Source organism: Stenella coeruleoalba (assembly GCF_951394435.1).
Source record: "Stenella coeruleoalba genome assembly, chromosome: 6".
NCBI lineage: Eukaryota > Metazoa > Chordata > Mammalia > Artiodactyla > Delphinidae > Stenella > Stenella coeruleoalba.
The window spans coordinates 109,650,423-109,665,157 of record NC_137151.1 but is presented as its reverse complement, the minus strand read 5'-3'; the positions used below and the strand labels follow the sequence as shown (position 1 = coordinate 109,665,157).

General features: G+C 49.9%; 2 protein-coding genes across 8 annotated transcripts; one reads left to right on the top strand and one right to left on the bottom strand.

Moving 5' to 3' along the window:
* Window positions 1–481: 481 nt before the first annotated feature.
* Window positions 482–4,033, bottom strand: STK16 (serine/threonine kinase 16). 3 transcript variants are annotated; one of them, XM_079923596.1, is made up of 8 exons: window positions 4,000–4,033; window positions 3,447–3,636; window positions 2,415–2,634; window positions 2,031–2,164; window positions 1,724–1,844; window positions 1,503–1,598; window positions 975–1,096; window positions 482–859 (listed from the first exon to the last, which is right to left on the bottom strand). In XM_079923596.1, the coding sequence occupies exons 2-8, from the start codon at window positions 3,530–3,532 to the stop codon at window positions 721–723; spliced, it is 918 nt and encodes a 305-aa protein (XP_079779722.1). In that variant the 5' UTR covers window positions 3,533–3,636; window positions 4,000–4,033; the 3' UTR covers window positions 482–720. The 3 variants fall into 3 exon arrangements, with proteins under 3 accessions (XP_079779722.1, XP_079779723.1, XP_079779724.1); XM_079923597.1 differs by lacking the exon at window positions 4,000–4,033 and adding an exon at window positions 3,931–3,954; XM_079923598.1 differs by lacking the exons at window positions 1,503–1,598; window positions 4,000–4,033 and having other exon boundaries at window positions 3,447–3,742.
* Window positions 4,034–4,076: 43 nt separating this feature from the next.
* Window positions 4,077–14,683, top strand: GLB1L (galactosidase beta 1 like; the record flags this gene model as incomplete). Of its 5 annotated transcripts, none has more annotated exons than XM_079924158.1 (17): window positions 4,077–4,294; window positions 5,666–5,792; window positions 5,969–6,135; window positions 6,391–6,541; window positions 7,035–7,095; window positions 10,881–10,975; window positions 11,074–11,248; window positions 11,337–11,395; window positions 11,499–11,620; window positions 11,730–11,770; window positions 11,968–12,086; window positions 12,406–12,480; window positions 12,600–12,689; window positions 12,815–12,928; window positions 13,217–13,348; window positions 14,040–14,255; window positions 14,420–14,683. In XM_079924158.1, the coding sequence occupies exons 2-17, from the start codon at window positions 5,724–5,726 to the stop codon at window positions 14,681–14,683; spliced, it is 1,950 nt and encodes a 649-aa protein (XP_079780284.1). In that variant the 5' UTR covers window positions 4,077–4,294; window positions 5,666–5,723. The 5 variants fall into 5 exon arrangements, with proteins under 5 accessions (XP_079780284.1, XP_079780285.1, XP_079780286.1 ...); XM_079924159.1 differs by having other exon boundaries at window positions 5,654–5,792; XM_079924160.1 differs by having other exon boundaries at window positions 5,627–5,792.
* Between the last annotated feature and the right edge of the window lie 52 nt (window positions 14,684–14,735).

The following is a 14,735-nucleotide window of genomic DNA, read 5'->3' as shown; positions in this document are numbered from 1 at the left end:
GTTGCCTGGAAAACCAGCCGGGCTGCTCTGACTAAGCTACCCAGCCCTGGGAATGAAGAAATGAAAGTACGAATTGAGGGTGCTTAAGGCGGCCCTGGTCACAGTTCTTGGCATAGAAGCCAGCTCAAACCAGAGCATCTTGAAGTTTCTGAATAAGACAAGCTAGGAGAAGTATTGCCCACCACCAACCAGCCAGATCTAAGGTAGGCACACCTGCCTACGTACGTGGAATGATGAACTCACGCCATTCTTGATGCTACGCCAGTTCCTCTTCTCTCCAGGCTCTCCCTTGGAAATGGCAACCAGACTTTCGGCCCCCTGCACCTCTTCTCTCACTCCAGGCACAATGAAACTAAGATCACACCAAGCTACTTTCACTTTATTCTTCTATTCATACATTTTCCTGCTCCCAGATTTGGAGGCAGATCATGATGTAAGCTCAGCAGTCCTGCTCAGAGCCTTTACCAGATTCTATCAGTTCCCCTTTCCCCATTCCCCACCCTCACCCACCACTACCCAGTCAGGCCCCCAGTCCAGTTGTTGCTCTTGGGCGTAAGGGAGCAGAATCAGAGACAGAAGACTGAGCTGACTGTCCCCACCCGCCAGCTGCCCCCAACTACAAGAAAGCTGTCCTGGTTAGAAGGGATGGAGATTCCACTAAGGGGTGGGAGCTTCTTCCCAAGGCACAGGGCCACCTTCTCAACATGGCCACTGGTTTGTTCAGATCTGGGTAGTGTGCTGGCTCTGAGCTGGGGGCTGCAGTGCCTCCAACTGACTCAGGAGGAAAGGAACATGAGGGCGCTGCTGCGGGTCCACAGTCATCATTAAGGTTAGCAGCTGCCGCAAGGCTGAAGAATGCCTGTAGAAGGAGGAGGGCAGGGTGATGAGGGCAGCCATCCCCTGTGCTACAGCTCCAGCCCCGCAAACGGCTGGGAGGAGTCTGAACTGCTTTTGCTGCCCCCTTCATTGCTCACCTGGGGCTCTGTGGGATGCTTAGTTGGTTCTGCACAGCAAGGGCCACACTGTCACCCTTCTGGAACACCATGTCATAAGGGCCTTCCCCAAACATCATGGCATATAGCACACAGCCTAGGGACTAAGCATAACTTGGTTATTCCTTGGAAGGGGACCAGTGTAGATGATATCGCTCCCCTTAATTCTGTAGTGAAAGGAAACTACAATATGCGGACTTCAGTCACATGACACCACCAGGGCCCAGAGAAACTGCGAGTTAGCTGGAGGCCTCTGCACCCTGTGCTTGGACACTGCCTTCAGCCCTGACAGTTAGCTGTACTCACCCTGTTCAAAGGGCAGGATTATACCACTTCCTGAGCAACTGAGTACAGTGTCAGTGACAGTTTCCAGGAAGAGAGTCGAGGGCGGATGAGGACATACGTGGTTCCTGGGGCCCCATGCGCTAGAAACCAAAGACCTGTTCTACTCCACAGTAGGTACAGAGCAGCACTCCTCCCCACCCAGATTCCCACCCACATCCTCCTCACCCAGACATCAGTCCGCTCATCGATGACACAGTGGCTCTGCACGGAAAAGAGCTCCGGGGCCCGGTAGGAGATGGTGCACCGCTGGGCTGCCCAGTCCTGGAACAGTGGCCCCAGAGCTCAAAAGTGGGGCACAGGTCATGGTCATGTGACCAAATTGGGGCACGCACCAGAAGGGGTTGAGGATGGGGAACAGGTAGGCAAAGGAACCTAGAGACTCTTACCTGGAGGGTCAGAGCCTGGCGGGAGCCCTCCACGTGGATGCATGCTTGACTCATGGAACCCAAGTCCATTAAAACTGGCTGCCCCTCATCTCCAAGCAAGATATTGGTGGGTTTCAGGTCCCTGCAGGAAAGTGGAAATGAACCATGAGCGTCCTTGGACAGGAAGGCTGGAATCCTGAGCGGGGGGGGGGGGGGGGCGCAAAAGAATCATGGGGGCTGTTCTTTGGGAGGAGAGCAGAGACCTCTCATTTCTCTTGATGAGGCTCTTCCCTTCTGCCCAGCAGGTACACAGGAGCCTCCCACTGACCTGTGGGCATAACCCTTGGCATGAATAGCCTCCAGTCCTCTGCAGATACTCAGCAGCAGCTGAAGGATTTGCTCTTCAGTCAAGAAGTTGCCTTTGTCCTTCAGCTGTTCTATCTCGTCCCATAGCGTACCTCTCTGCAAAACAAGTTTCCCCACAGTTGATGTTTTTTTAGCCTCTGCTCCTTGAGCCTGAGTCCTTCCCCATGACAAAGCCTATCAACCATCTCACCACACACCCCACAGCCCCATCTGGGTTCCTTAAACCCCAAATCTGAAGTAGTCAAACCAGAACATGTTCTCTGCTTCCCAACGTGCTTGACCGCTCACACAGCCCTTGGCAGGTGGCTCTGTTGCAACCCCCTCCACAGCCAGGAGACTTTCTGACCTTGAAGAAGGGTAGCAGCAGCCAGGCCTCATGTTTAGTGCCTCGCTCCCTCAGACAATAAGCCACAAGGCGAAGGATGTTGGGGTGATGGAAGAGGCGATGCATGTCTGCTTCTCGTTGTGCCTCCTCCCGGTCCTGCTGCTCATGACACAGGATTCGCTTCAGGGCGTAGAACTGTCCATCATGTAACCCCTCCACTAGGTCCACATAGCTGAACCCACTGTGGGCCAAAGGGGTCAGTGAAGGACCACGGTCATTTCCCACACTGCTTGGACCCAGAGGAATTCCCTGGGGAGAAGGGTGGGGCGGGGTGGTGTCTTTCCCATTTAGTAGCAACCCTCCCAAGGTGTGACTCTAAAAAGAAGTCTGAAGATTATTATACTTTGAGCTCAAGACCAGGGACAGAGTCACCTTTTAGGTGCTATGATCTCTTTTTTTTTTTTTTTTTTTTTTTGCGGTACGCAGGCCTCTCACTGTTGTGGCCTCTCTGTTGAGGAGCACAGGCTCCGGATGCACAGGCTCAGCGGCCATGGCTCACGGGCCTAGCTGCTCCATGGCATGTGGGATCTTCCCGGACCGGGGCACAAACCCGTGTCCCCTGCATCGGCAGGCGGACTCTCAACCACTGCGCCACCAGGGAAGCCCCTAGGTGCTATGATCTTAATGCAGGGCTCTGCACATGACAGATGCTCCATAAATATTAAATAAATAACAGTCACCATTTATCAAGTGCTATGAACCAGGCCGTAGGGGAGACATTTGATATGCAGTATCTGGTTTAGTCCTCACAGCCCTACAAGTAAAGCATAATTAGCTCCAAAAGGCAGATGAAACTATGGCTTATCAAGGCCATACATGGTGAATCTAGGAAGCCTGGCTCCACAATCCACTTTCTTGACCACCACAGTAGCTGGGCTCTGTCAGGTGAATCAGAGGCTAGGCATCAAACTTTTGTGCCCCTATCATGTGCAGACTGCTGTCCTTCAAACACCATAACCCTAGGGACTAGTCAAATGATTTCCAAACACTCACCCCTCCCCCAGTTTCTGGATGAAGAGGTAGCGCTTATTGTCAATGATGACAGTTCCCCGAGAGCAGACACAAAGCGCGTGGCCCATAGTGTCTCAGTCATCCTCCTCAAGGACGGTCTGGGGCTGCCAAAGGGTTCGTCCAGGTTGAGGGGTCTCTTTCAGGCAAGTCGCTGGGGGTCCAGCGGATCATGCTGGAAGGAAAAGAACGGCAGGGTCGCTGGCCGGGCACAATCCAGAAAACCCCTAAAGTGGCAACATGGAGCGCTCAGGGCCACATCTCGGAACCTAGAAAAAACGGGCCCTGGCAACGCCGGCTCCAAGAAGGCTGGGGTCAGGTGCCTAAAAGCCTCAGGCCCCGCGGCGACTCCCAGGCCACTTTCTCCAACCCCCGCCCACCTTTAGGCGGCTCCCACTCCCACGCCCGTTGGGCTGCAAAGGCAGGTCATGGGGGGGTTCCGGGGGGGAGGTGCGAGGCCCGGACCCACCACTTGCAGAGCCCACCCCAGTCTCGGCGCGCTGAGCCCAGGGTGGGCCAGCCTGGACTCCCAACTCACCTGGCTTCGGCTGGAGGGAAGCGCCAGACACCGGAAACAGCGGTGACGTCATCAGCCCGCGCCTGTGTAACGGCCCGTAGTATGCTAGCAACCTCTGGGCACCCAGACGATGTGGGGGCGTGGAGTTGAGAGGCCCGGTGCTGGCTAGGCCTGCGGGAGGACGGGTCCCAGGACCCGAGTGAGGGTTCCACACCTGGCCTTCAGTACGGGTCAAGACGCAGGCACCTACGCCAAAGGGGAGCAAAGCCGGCCTCGGCCTGAGGGCCCCCAGGACCTCCATCTCCCAATGCCAGAGGTAGGGGGCGTCATATCTCCCGCGCACTGGGCAGCCAGCTACGGTCCAGCCCGAGGTGGATGCTGAGAGGGGCGGGTGCTGGCGGCCTGGACCCCTGGAGCTCTGATCAGTACAACCTTGAGGGCTCTGGCCTGTATCCCATTACCGTAGTCTCAGTGGTTAAGAGCTCAGGCTCTTGAACCAGTCTAGGGTCTGAATCCTGTCTTAATAGCCTATTAGCTGTGTGACCTGAACAAGTTACTTAACCTCTGGGAGGCTCACTTTCCTTCACTGTAAAATAGGTATAATAGTACCTAAGGTTAAGTGCATGAACTGTGAGGCCAGACTGCCTTGTTTAAATCCCAGCTCTACTAAACTAGTTGTGTGGCATTGAACAGGCTACTTAATATTTGTATCCTTCAATCTCCTCATCAGTAAAATGGAAATAATAATCATCTGCCTCATAGAGTTGTTTGGAGGTTAAATGAGAGGTAAAGTGCTTAGCACAGTATTTGACACATAGCTCTCAGCAGTGTCAATAAGCAGAAATTGATAATAATAATAATATTATCCTGGTCCTCACATCCCAGGCTTGGGACTGTGAAGGCAGGTGTAATGGAAATTCACAAATTCCCAAGCCTTGGAACCAGGCAGTTGTCCTCGACCTCTCTTGCCTAAGCAGGCAGGGATAAATTGGAAAGAGGTGCACATCCAAAGAAAATAGGATGGCCTAGATGTTCTCTTTTGTTGAAGCAGCAAAGGACTCTCCAGGAAAAAGATCCCTCTTGTAATCTGGTCCCCCCCCACCCCCTTTCCTCTGGTTTCCCTTGGTTCTGAACCTGTTTCTGACATTCATCTAGATTTAACCTGCTATGTGCCAGGCCCTGTGATAGAAGCAGAGGATTCAGGTTGGATGAGATTCTCCCCACCCTCAGGGGGCTCAGTGTAGTAGAGCACTGCTTCTCAATCTTTATTTATTTGGCTGCGCTGGTCTTAGTTGCGGCATGTGGGCTCCTAGTTGTGGCATCTGGGCTCTTAGTTGTGGCATGTGGGATCTAGTGCATTGGGAGTACAGAGTCTTACCCACTGGACCACCAGGGAAATCCCTGCTTCTCAATCTTGAGTTTGCTTAGGAGCACCTGGAAAACTTGTCAAAATACAAAATCTGATTCTATAGGTTTGAGGTAGGATCTGAGACTCTGCATTTCTAACAAGCTCCCAGGTGATGCTGGTGAAGCTGGCTCATGAACTGCACTTTGAGTAGCAAGATGTAGAGGATTTTACAAACTAGTAGAGTCGTGGGTAGCTGCAGGCTGTAGACAAAGTCCAGACTAATTCGCCTGGCAACTTGAGGTGGTCTCCGCCCACTTGCTCGCTGAGGTTCCCTCCCAGGAATCCGCCACGTGACGGTCGGACCACCGTCTCTGACTAGAAGAGCCCCGAAAGCGCCATGGCTCCCCAGAAGCTGCTCTGCCTTCCCTCCCTGCTGCTGCTACTCCTGACGCGGCTGCTGCCCCAGGTAGGATGAGTATCAAACCACCCGGCTGGGTGCGGGGAGACGGGATCAGATATGGCGGAGGAGAGAACGAAAGTGAAAACAACAGAATACTGGGAAGGGCTAGTTCCATCTCTGCTCTTGGCAGACGCTGACCCCCGACTCCAGACCACTGCTGAGCACCGTCTCTCCCCTTGCAGGCAGACACTCGGTCGTTTGTAGTGGATCGGGATCATGACAGATTCCTCCTGGACGGGGCCCCGTTCCGCTACGTGTCTGGCAGCCTGCACTACTTTCGGGTACCACGGGTGCTTTGGGCAGACCGGCTTTTCAAGATGCGAATGAGTGGCCTCAACGCCGTACAGTTGTAAGAAGTGCTCCCGAGAGTCATGGAAGGGTGGGATTTACTCTTCCTACCACCCCCTTAAGAAGGGGATCAGGACAGGAAGACTGGCTGTGTATGAGAGAGGTTCTAGCTCCAGGGCCTCCCAGCCAAGGGTGGGAAAGGGTGGGCCAGGACCTCCTTCCAACAGCTTCCTGGAGATTCCCTGCAAGGCCTGAGCCCATAGGCCTCCGCGGCATCTCCCTGCCTTGGTCCCTTGTTAACCTCTTCCTTTCTCAGTTATGTGCCCTGGAACTACCACGAGCCAGAGCCTGGGGTCTATAACTTTAATGCCAGCCGTGACCTCTTTGCATTTCTGAAAGAGGCAACTTTAGCAAACCTGTTGGTCATACTGAGACCAGGACCTTACATCTGTGCAGAGTGGGAGATGGTGAGTTAGTGGGAGAATGAATAGAAGCAAAGCCTCCCAAGTGCAGTTCCCAGACTACTCGCATCTGCCCCCACTCTAGGATCACTTCCATCACTATACTCAACTTCCTCCCTTCTTACCTCCCCTACTCCACTCCCAGACAACAAAGCCCAGTCACTTTTTTTTTTTGGCTGCCTTGGGGCTTTGTTGCTGCACGGGCTTTCTCTAGTTGCAGTGAGCGGGGCTACTTTTCTTTGTGGTGTGTGTGTGTGGGCTTCTCATTGCAATGGCTTCTCTTGTTGTGGAGCACGGGCTCTAGGCGCGCAGGCTTCAGTGGTTGTGGCATGCGGGCTCAGTAGTTGTGGTGCACGGGCTTAGTTGCTCTGCAGCATGTGGGATCTTCACGGACCAGGGCTCAAACCCATGTCACCTGCATTGGCAGGCAGATTCTTAACCACTGCGCCACCAGGGAAGTCCCCCACTCACTTCTCTGTTGTCTTTATGTTTGTCTCAGGGGGGTCTCCCAGCCTGGTTGCTTCGAAAACCTAAAATTCGTCTGAGAACTTCAGATCCAGGTGAGTTGAGAAAAAAAGACTTGACACAGAAAAAAGCGAAGGACAACAACAAAATGGGTCATTTGAGTGCCCAAAACGGAGATCATTCATTCAAATATTTAGTGTTTTCATCATGCCCAGCAGAATGCTAGGAACTGGGGGACCAGACAGACCCAGTCTGGAAGAAACATTAATTTTAAAAAACCCCAAACTTATAAGATTATTTAAAAATACTACACAAGAAAATAGACAAGGAGTTGAGATAGTGAATAACAGGGCCTCTTTTAGGTAGGAAGGCCAGAAAAGGCTTTCCTGAGAAGATGACATTTCAGTTACTCTAGGAAAGGGAAAACACCGGTCATATGAAGAGTGAGGTGAGAACGACCAGGTAGAAGGAATGATGTATTTTTTTTAAATTAATTAATTCATTTATTTTTGGCCGCGCCTCAGGGCTTGTAGGATCTTAGTTCCCAGACCAGGGATTGAATGGCCCTCGGCAGTGAAAGTGCGAAGTCCTAACCACTGGACCGCCAGGGAGTTCCCGGATATGGTATCTTTTAAGGCCCAGAGATAGGAAAGATCATGGCATGGTTGAGGCCAGCATGGCTGGAGCACAGTGGGTGAGGGAGAGTAGTATGACAAGAAATTGTAGATAGATAGGGACTGTTAATGCAGGATCTTACAGGCCACTGTAAGGGGTTTGCATTTTATTATAAGCACAGTAGAAAGTCATTGAAAGAGTTTAACCAGAATTATCTGATTTGTTTTTAGATTACGTTAGCCTGGATGTGGAAAATGGATTGAGGGGAGCAAGGGTCGAGGTGGAGAAACTTAACTGGGGGACTATGATTGTAGCTGAGGAGAGAGATGATGACTCCTGGACTGTGATAGTGGTGGAAATAGAAAGAAGAGAGCAGGACTGAGCTATAGGTTGGAGATAAAAGTCACCAGGACTCTATTGACAGATTTTGATGAGAGGGGGAGGGGTGGGGCCAGTGTGGGTAGGATGAGGAAAGAAAGGAATCAAGTTTCTGGCCAGTCAAGATGGTGGTGCCATTTACTGACTTAGGGACGACAGAGAAGACAAGGGGTGGCAAAAGAGCAACTTTAGGGGAAGAAACAATGGTTCTGTTCTGGTCATGTTAAATTTTTATCACTCAAGGGAGGATATTAAGTAAGCAATAGGATGTGTGAATGTGGAGCTTAGGAGTAGGTCTGAGCTAGAGGTATAAATTTGGGAGTCATCGGTGTAAGGATGGCATTTAAATCCATGCATACTGAGACATCACCTAGGGAAAGAGCATGAAAAAGAAAAGATGAGATGCCCAATATTTCAAGGCGTTCGGATTTCATTTCAGGTGCAAGTAGGAAGTCATTAGAGCAGGGAATAATTCTATCTGCTTTACACCTTTTAAAAAGTTTACTGTTTTAAAAAGGTCAAAATTCCTTATATCTGCTGGGGACTCTCCAGGTGCTGTTTCACTTCTTAGGGTGCTGGAGAGCTTTATGCCACTTATAGCATTTCTGAAACTCAATTGACTATGAAATACATTTAAAATGATAAAGTATTGATGGAAAAGCAACATGCAGTCTGTTTTTCTCAAGAAAACCAGTGACCTCTTCATTGCTGAATCCATGGTGATGTCTCAGATCTTATCCCCCTGGACCAGTCAGCAGCATTCAGCCCAGTTGATCACTTTGTCCTGTGAAATACTCTTCTCACCGTTTCCATGATACCACACTTATTTGGTCCCTGCCCCTCCCCCTACAATCGTTCCGACCACTCCTTCTCAGTCTCTTACTGATCCTTCTCCATTTCCCTTTCCACTAAATGCTGGGGTGTGTCAGGGCTCAGTCCTTGGACACTTCTCTTTTCCATATATATTTACTTCCTTTATGATCTCATTCATTTGCGTGGCTTTAAATTCCATCTGATAGCTAATGATTCTGAAATAAATATCTCCAGTCAGGACCTTCCCTTGGCTTCCAAAACCATATATCCAACTGCCTACTTGACTTCTGCATTTGGAGGTCTAAAAGGCACACTGATACAACTAAGTTCCCTCCAAACCAGCTATTCATACACTCTCCCTGTCTCAGTTAATGGCAAGTCCATTTTCCAATTCATCGGGCTAAACACTGTGGTGGAATTTTTCACACCTGTCTTTCTCTCAGGCCCCTCATTCAGTCCGTCAGAAAATCCTGTCAGCTTCACCCTCAAAATATATTGAATTCAATTACTTTTCATCGCCCCCATTGCCACCACCCTGGTCCAAACCACCTCTCTCAGCTGGATTACTTTAATACCTTCCTAACTGGTTTCCCTTCTTTGCCCCTCCCCCATGTAGTCTATTCTTAATTCAGCAGTCAGTGTGATCCTCTTAAAATATAAGTTTAAATATATATTTTAGATCATGTCATTTCTCTGTCTAAACCTCTCCAACAGGTTCTCAACTCATTCAGAATACGAACCATGGATTCCTTAAAATGGCCTATTAGGTCCTACCTAATTGGCCCAGTCACCTCCCTGACATCCACTCTTCTCCCCATTGTTCATGCTGGCTTCTCTGCTGTTCCTGTCTTGAGGCCTTTGCACGTGGTACTGCCTCTATCTTCCTGCAGAATGACCTCGCTGACGCCTTCCCTGGGCCACCCTCTAAAATTTAAACTCCCTTCACCCCACCATTTTATATCCTCCTTCCCTGCTTAATTTTTTCTCCTTGACATTAACACACTACATATTTTACCTGATTATTTAATTCACTGCCTCCCTCACTGGAAAGGAAATTCCACAAGGACAGAGATCTTTGTCCATTTTGTTCCCTTCTGTATCCCTAACACCTAGAACACTGCTTAGTGCATAGTGAGCACCCATAAATACCTGTTGAGTGAGAGTTAATGTATGCTTGGATTAAAGGAGGCAAAACCACCTGGGCCTCCTTTATACAGAACACAAAATGTAAAGGAATTAAATGTTTTAAGAATATAAAAATACCCTCTAAAATATCTTTCGTTGACTCCACCTTTGAGAGTCCGCTGTCTGCTAAGCATTGTCCTCAATGACAGGGATGCAGCAAATGAACCTGACAGACAAGGTTCCTGCTCACTAGTGGGGGAGACCAACGGGAAACAATTACAGAAATAAATGCTAATTATAATTTGTTAAGCACTCGAAAGGGAAGTATGAGGTGATGTGAGAGTGTGTAACAGGGGGATCTACCCTCATCTAGGATATCAGAGGTTTCCTTGGGGAAGTGAAATTTAAGAGCTGAAGCCTGAGTTGGAGTTGCTTAGGTAAGGAGGCAGAGGTCATGCATGAGTCTTCTGAGGGTGAGTCAACAGAAATCACCAATAGGAGTTGAGAATTTAAGGCATGATACCTAATATCATCTTTCATTTGATGACTTAAATCTCTTGGACTGTCAGTTACATCAGGGTGCAGGTCAGACATTCTACACTTTTGTAAACTCCCATGCTACTTCACAGCAATCTCAAGTATATATGATTACATAATAACAGCTCCATTTGATGTGTTTTAACATTTTTCTTACATTTAAAAAATGAATTTACAAGAAATACTGCTTTGTTTCCTATGCTCAAATTTCATTACCATGCAACTATACAAGTGCTTAGGGTTCAGAGATTCTCCTGACAAGTCACTGCTTCCCAGACACAGCTGTGGACAAGTGGGATGCAAAGTGCAGCCCAGAGTTCAGGCAGCACTGAAGTTGCTAGCACTGAGGCTAGGGGTGGGGGCTGCAGAGGTGGTGGTGCCCTGATGAACAGAGCACTGCCCCTTCCTTTAGACTTCCTTGCCGCAGTGGATTCCTGGTTCAAGGTCTTGCTGCCCAAGATACATCCATGGCTCTACCACAATGGGGGCAACATCATTAGCATTCAGGTACAAGTGGAAAGTTGACTGGGCTAGGGGAAGGAGGTGCCGGTGTCCTTAATTTCTCCACCTCATAGCTGACCTCCACTTTTCCTTTCCCCTGGCAGGTGGAGAATGAATACGGTAGCTACGGGGCCTGCGACATGAGCTACATGAGACACCTGGCTGGGCTCTTCCGTGCACTGCTTGGAGACAAGATCTTGCTCTTCACCACAGATGGCCCTGAAGGCCTCAAATGTGGCTCCCTCCAGGGACTCTATACCACTATAGATTTTGGCCCAGGTCTCCTGGGCAAGGGTTCGGAGTGAAGTCTGGGGAAGGGGCACCTGTTCCATGTTGCTCATCTTTCACCTTTGCCTCCTTTCTGCAGCTGACAACATGACCAAAATCTTTGCCCTACTTCGGAAGTATGAACCCCGCGGGCCATTGGTGAGGAGCCAGAGGGGAGGGCAATCAAAGCAGGTGTCAGTGTGGGAAATGGGTTGGGCTCGGTTCCCATCTGGCTCACAGCTCCTTTCACTTCATGCTGTAGGTGAACTCTGAGTACTACACAGGCTGGCTGGATTACTGGGGCCAGAATCACTCCACACGCTCCGTACCAGCTGTAACCAAAGGACTAGAGAACATGCTGAAGTTGGGAGCCAGTGTGAACATGTAACTGGAGACGCCGGGGCCAGCATGACTCTGTAACTGGGTGCTGGGGATGAAGGTTAAGATTCAGTGGGTCAGCTTTTACCTTTCCCCCTGCTCTCCCCCACTTTAGGTACATGTTCCATGGAGGTACCAACTTTGGATACTGGAATGGTGAGTCCAGATGGTCCCTGGGGTGGCAGCAGGGAGGCAGCAAGGAATTAGAATCTGCGGGCTGCACGGATTAGGATGCTAGAAGCTGGATATGGCCACTGCTGCCCCTGCTGATAGCAAAATTCTCTGCATGCATTTCTTTGCTTAGTGCCTATCACCTGAAAGATATATTGAATTAATTAAATTGGTTTGACCAGGTGCTGATGAGAAGGGACGCTTTCTTCCAATTACTACCAGCTACGACTACGATGCACCCATATCTGAAGCAGGGGACCCCACACCTAAGCTTTTTGCTATTCGAAATGTCATCAGCAAGGTGCCCCACCACTTCATTAAGCACCGAAAGCTTTTATTAATTTGGGGGGAGGGAGTACCCAAATTGTTTGTAAAGGGATCCCATAAATCAGTGGTTGTTGTCTGGGCCAGAGAGCCCTCTGAGCACCCTATGGCAGCATTTCTCACCCACCCAAATGGGATTCCCTGGGGAGATACACACAAATATATGTAAAATTACAGAACCTTCATGACCCCTGAAGCCCTTCCCTGGACCCCCAGTTAAGAACCCTGCACTAGGGTCTTGGAATAGGGGTTCTTTGTGTGGTTTTCCTATGGTTCCTGAGAGAATTTGGTCTCAGTTCCAGGAAGTTCCCTTGGGACCTTTACCTCCCCCCAGCCCCAAGATGATGCTTGGACCTTTGAGCCTACACCTGGTAAGCTTCTCTCCATTACTCTCTAATTCTACCCCTTTATTCTCTAAATAGCCCAGCCTGTCCTACCCTCTATTCTGAAAGTTCCCTCATATTCTGATACTTTCCCCTTATTCTAACAGGATGGGCATTTGCTGGCTTTCCTAGACTTCCTATGTCCCCAAGGGCCCATCCATTCAATCCTGCCAATGACCTTTGAGGCTGTCAACCAGGTAAAGCATAATCCCCCATGTGGTGGTTATGGCAACAGCTATACCGGGTGTTCCCTCAGCTATGCATCTTCCCCACAGTATCCTTTCTTATCTCTCAGCTTATAAACTTATTCTTACACACCCAGGACCATGGGTATATGTTGTACCGGACCTATCTGATCCATACTGTTTCTGAGCCAGCACAATTCTGGGTGCCAAACAATGGAGTCCATGACCGTGCCTACGTGATGGTGGATGGGGTGAGAACCTAATACCAGGCTATCTCTGAGCCCATTTCCTCTCCTCCCCAGCACACTTTAGTCTTAAATTTCCCATATCTACCTTTTCCCACTGCCTGCTCACATTTGAGGGGATAAGCTGGGATGAGGAAGAGTTTGACTAAGGATAAGGTTCCATTATGAATGGATAAGTGACAGAAGGGCTACATTCTCTTTGCCCTCTAAATCAGTGTCCTTATGTGGCTTCCTGTGTGGTGGCCACAGGCTAGATGCTGAGCTCCTCCCTTTCACAGATACTCTTATCCACAGGTGTTTCAGGGTGTTTTGGAACGAAACATGAAACACAACCTATTTTTGACGGGGAAAAAGGGGGCCAAACTGGATGTCTTGCTGGAGAACATGGGGAGGCTCAGTTTCGGGTCTAACAGCAGTGACTTCAAGGTGAGCTAGCTATGCCCACTCCCTTGCCCCCATACTCTTTTTTTTTTAATTTCATTTTTTTAATTATTTATTTACTTATTTGGCTGCGCCAGGCCTTACGTGCTGCACGTGGGATCTTTGTTGCAGCACATGGCATCTTTTTTAGTTGCAGCATGCAGAATCTTTAGTTGTGGCATGCAGGATCCAGTTCCCTGACCAGGGATTGAACCCAGGCCCCCTGCACTGGGAGCGCAGTGTCTTAACCACTGGACCACCAGGGAATTCCCACCCCCCATATTCTTATTGACCGAACACCCTTGGAAAGATAGGGGCCTAATAGAAGATAAACAAGAGCTATGTCCTGGGCTTCCCTGGTGGCGCAGTGGTTGAGAGTCTGCCTGCCAATGCAGGGGACGTGGGTTTGTGCCCCGGTCCGGAAAGATCCCACATGCAGTGGAGCAGCTGGGCCCGTGAGCCATGGCCGCTGAGCCTGCGCATCCGGAGCCTGTGCTCTGCAACGGGAGAGGCCACAACAGTGAGAGGCCCGTGTACCATAAAAAAAAAAAAAAAGTTATGTCCTTAGGGCTTAGGCAGCAAAGTAGCAGCTTGTGGGGATCTGGACATGGCCACTAGTTGCATCCCAGGGCTTGAGTAGGGATAGTTTGGCCTTAGAACTTAGAGAATGATGAATTTTCATTTGCCTTCTTCACAGGGCCTATTGGAGCCACCAATTCTGGGGCAAACGGTCCTTACCCAGTGGCTGATGTTCCCTCTGAAAGTTGATAATCTTGTAAAGTGGCGGTTTCCCAACCAGTTGCTGAAAAGCTCACATCCTCAAACTCCCTCTGGCCCCACCTTCTACTCTACAACCTTCCCAATTTTAGACTCAGGCGGGGACACATTTCTCTTTCTACCTGGATGGACCAAGGTATTGCTGACAGTGAGGGTGGGGCTGGGGAGTAGGGTGGTAAGAGAGGAAAATCTTGGAAGGAGGGAGAGCAGAAATTATTTCTCTGATTAGAAACCCCAAAGGGGACAATTCTACCCCTTTGAGAGCTGATCCTTTATATTCCTCTCCTTCCTCCTCCCCAGGGCCAAGTCTGGATCAATGGGTTTAACCTGGGCCGCTACTGGACAAAGAGGGGGCCACAACAGACCCTCTACGTGCCAAGACCCCTGCTGTTTCCTAGGGGAGCCCTCAACAAAATCACGTTGCTGGAGCTAGAAAATGTGCCTCTTCGGCCCCAAATCCAATTCCTGGATAGGCCTATCCTCAATGGCACTGTGCATAAGACACACATCTGTTCCCTCTCAGCTGAAAGTGCCTCTGAACCAATGGAGTTAAGTGGGCACTGAAAGAAAGGTAACCCTTGGACCTGGGACATGTAGTGGGCAGGATCCCTTGGTG

What these genes read in the sequence shown, in the direction of transcription:
- STK16 (XM_079923596.1), bottom strand. Translation starts at nt 3,532, where the DNA reads ATGGGCCACGCGCTTTGTGTCTGCTCTCGGGGAACTGTCATCATTGAC. An exon ending in ATCCAGAAACTGGGGGAGGG is followed by an intron (nt 2,635 to 3,446) that starts GTGAGTGTTTGG and finishes TTTGGCCCACAG; the next exon opens with TGGGTTCAGCTATGTGGACC. An exon ending in GCCAGGCTCTGACCCTCCAG is followed by an intron (nt 1,599 to 1,723) that starts GTAAGAGTCTCT and finishes CCACTGTTCCAG; the next exon opens with GACTGGGCAGCCCAGCGGTG.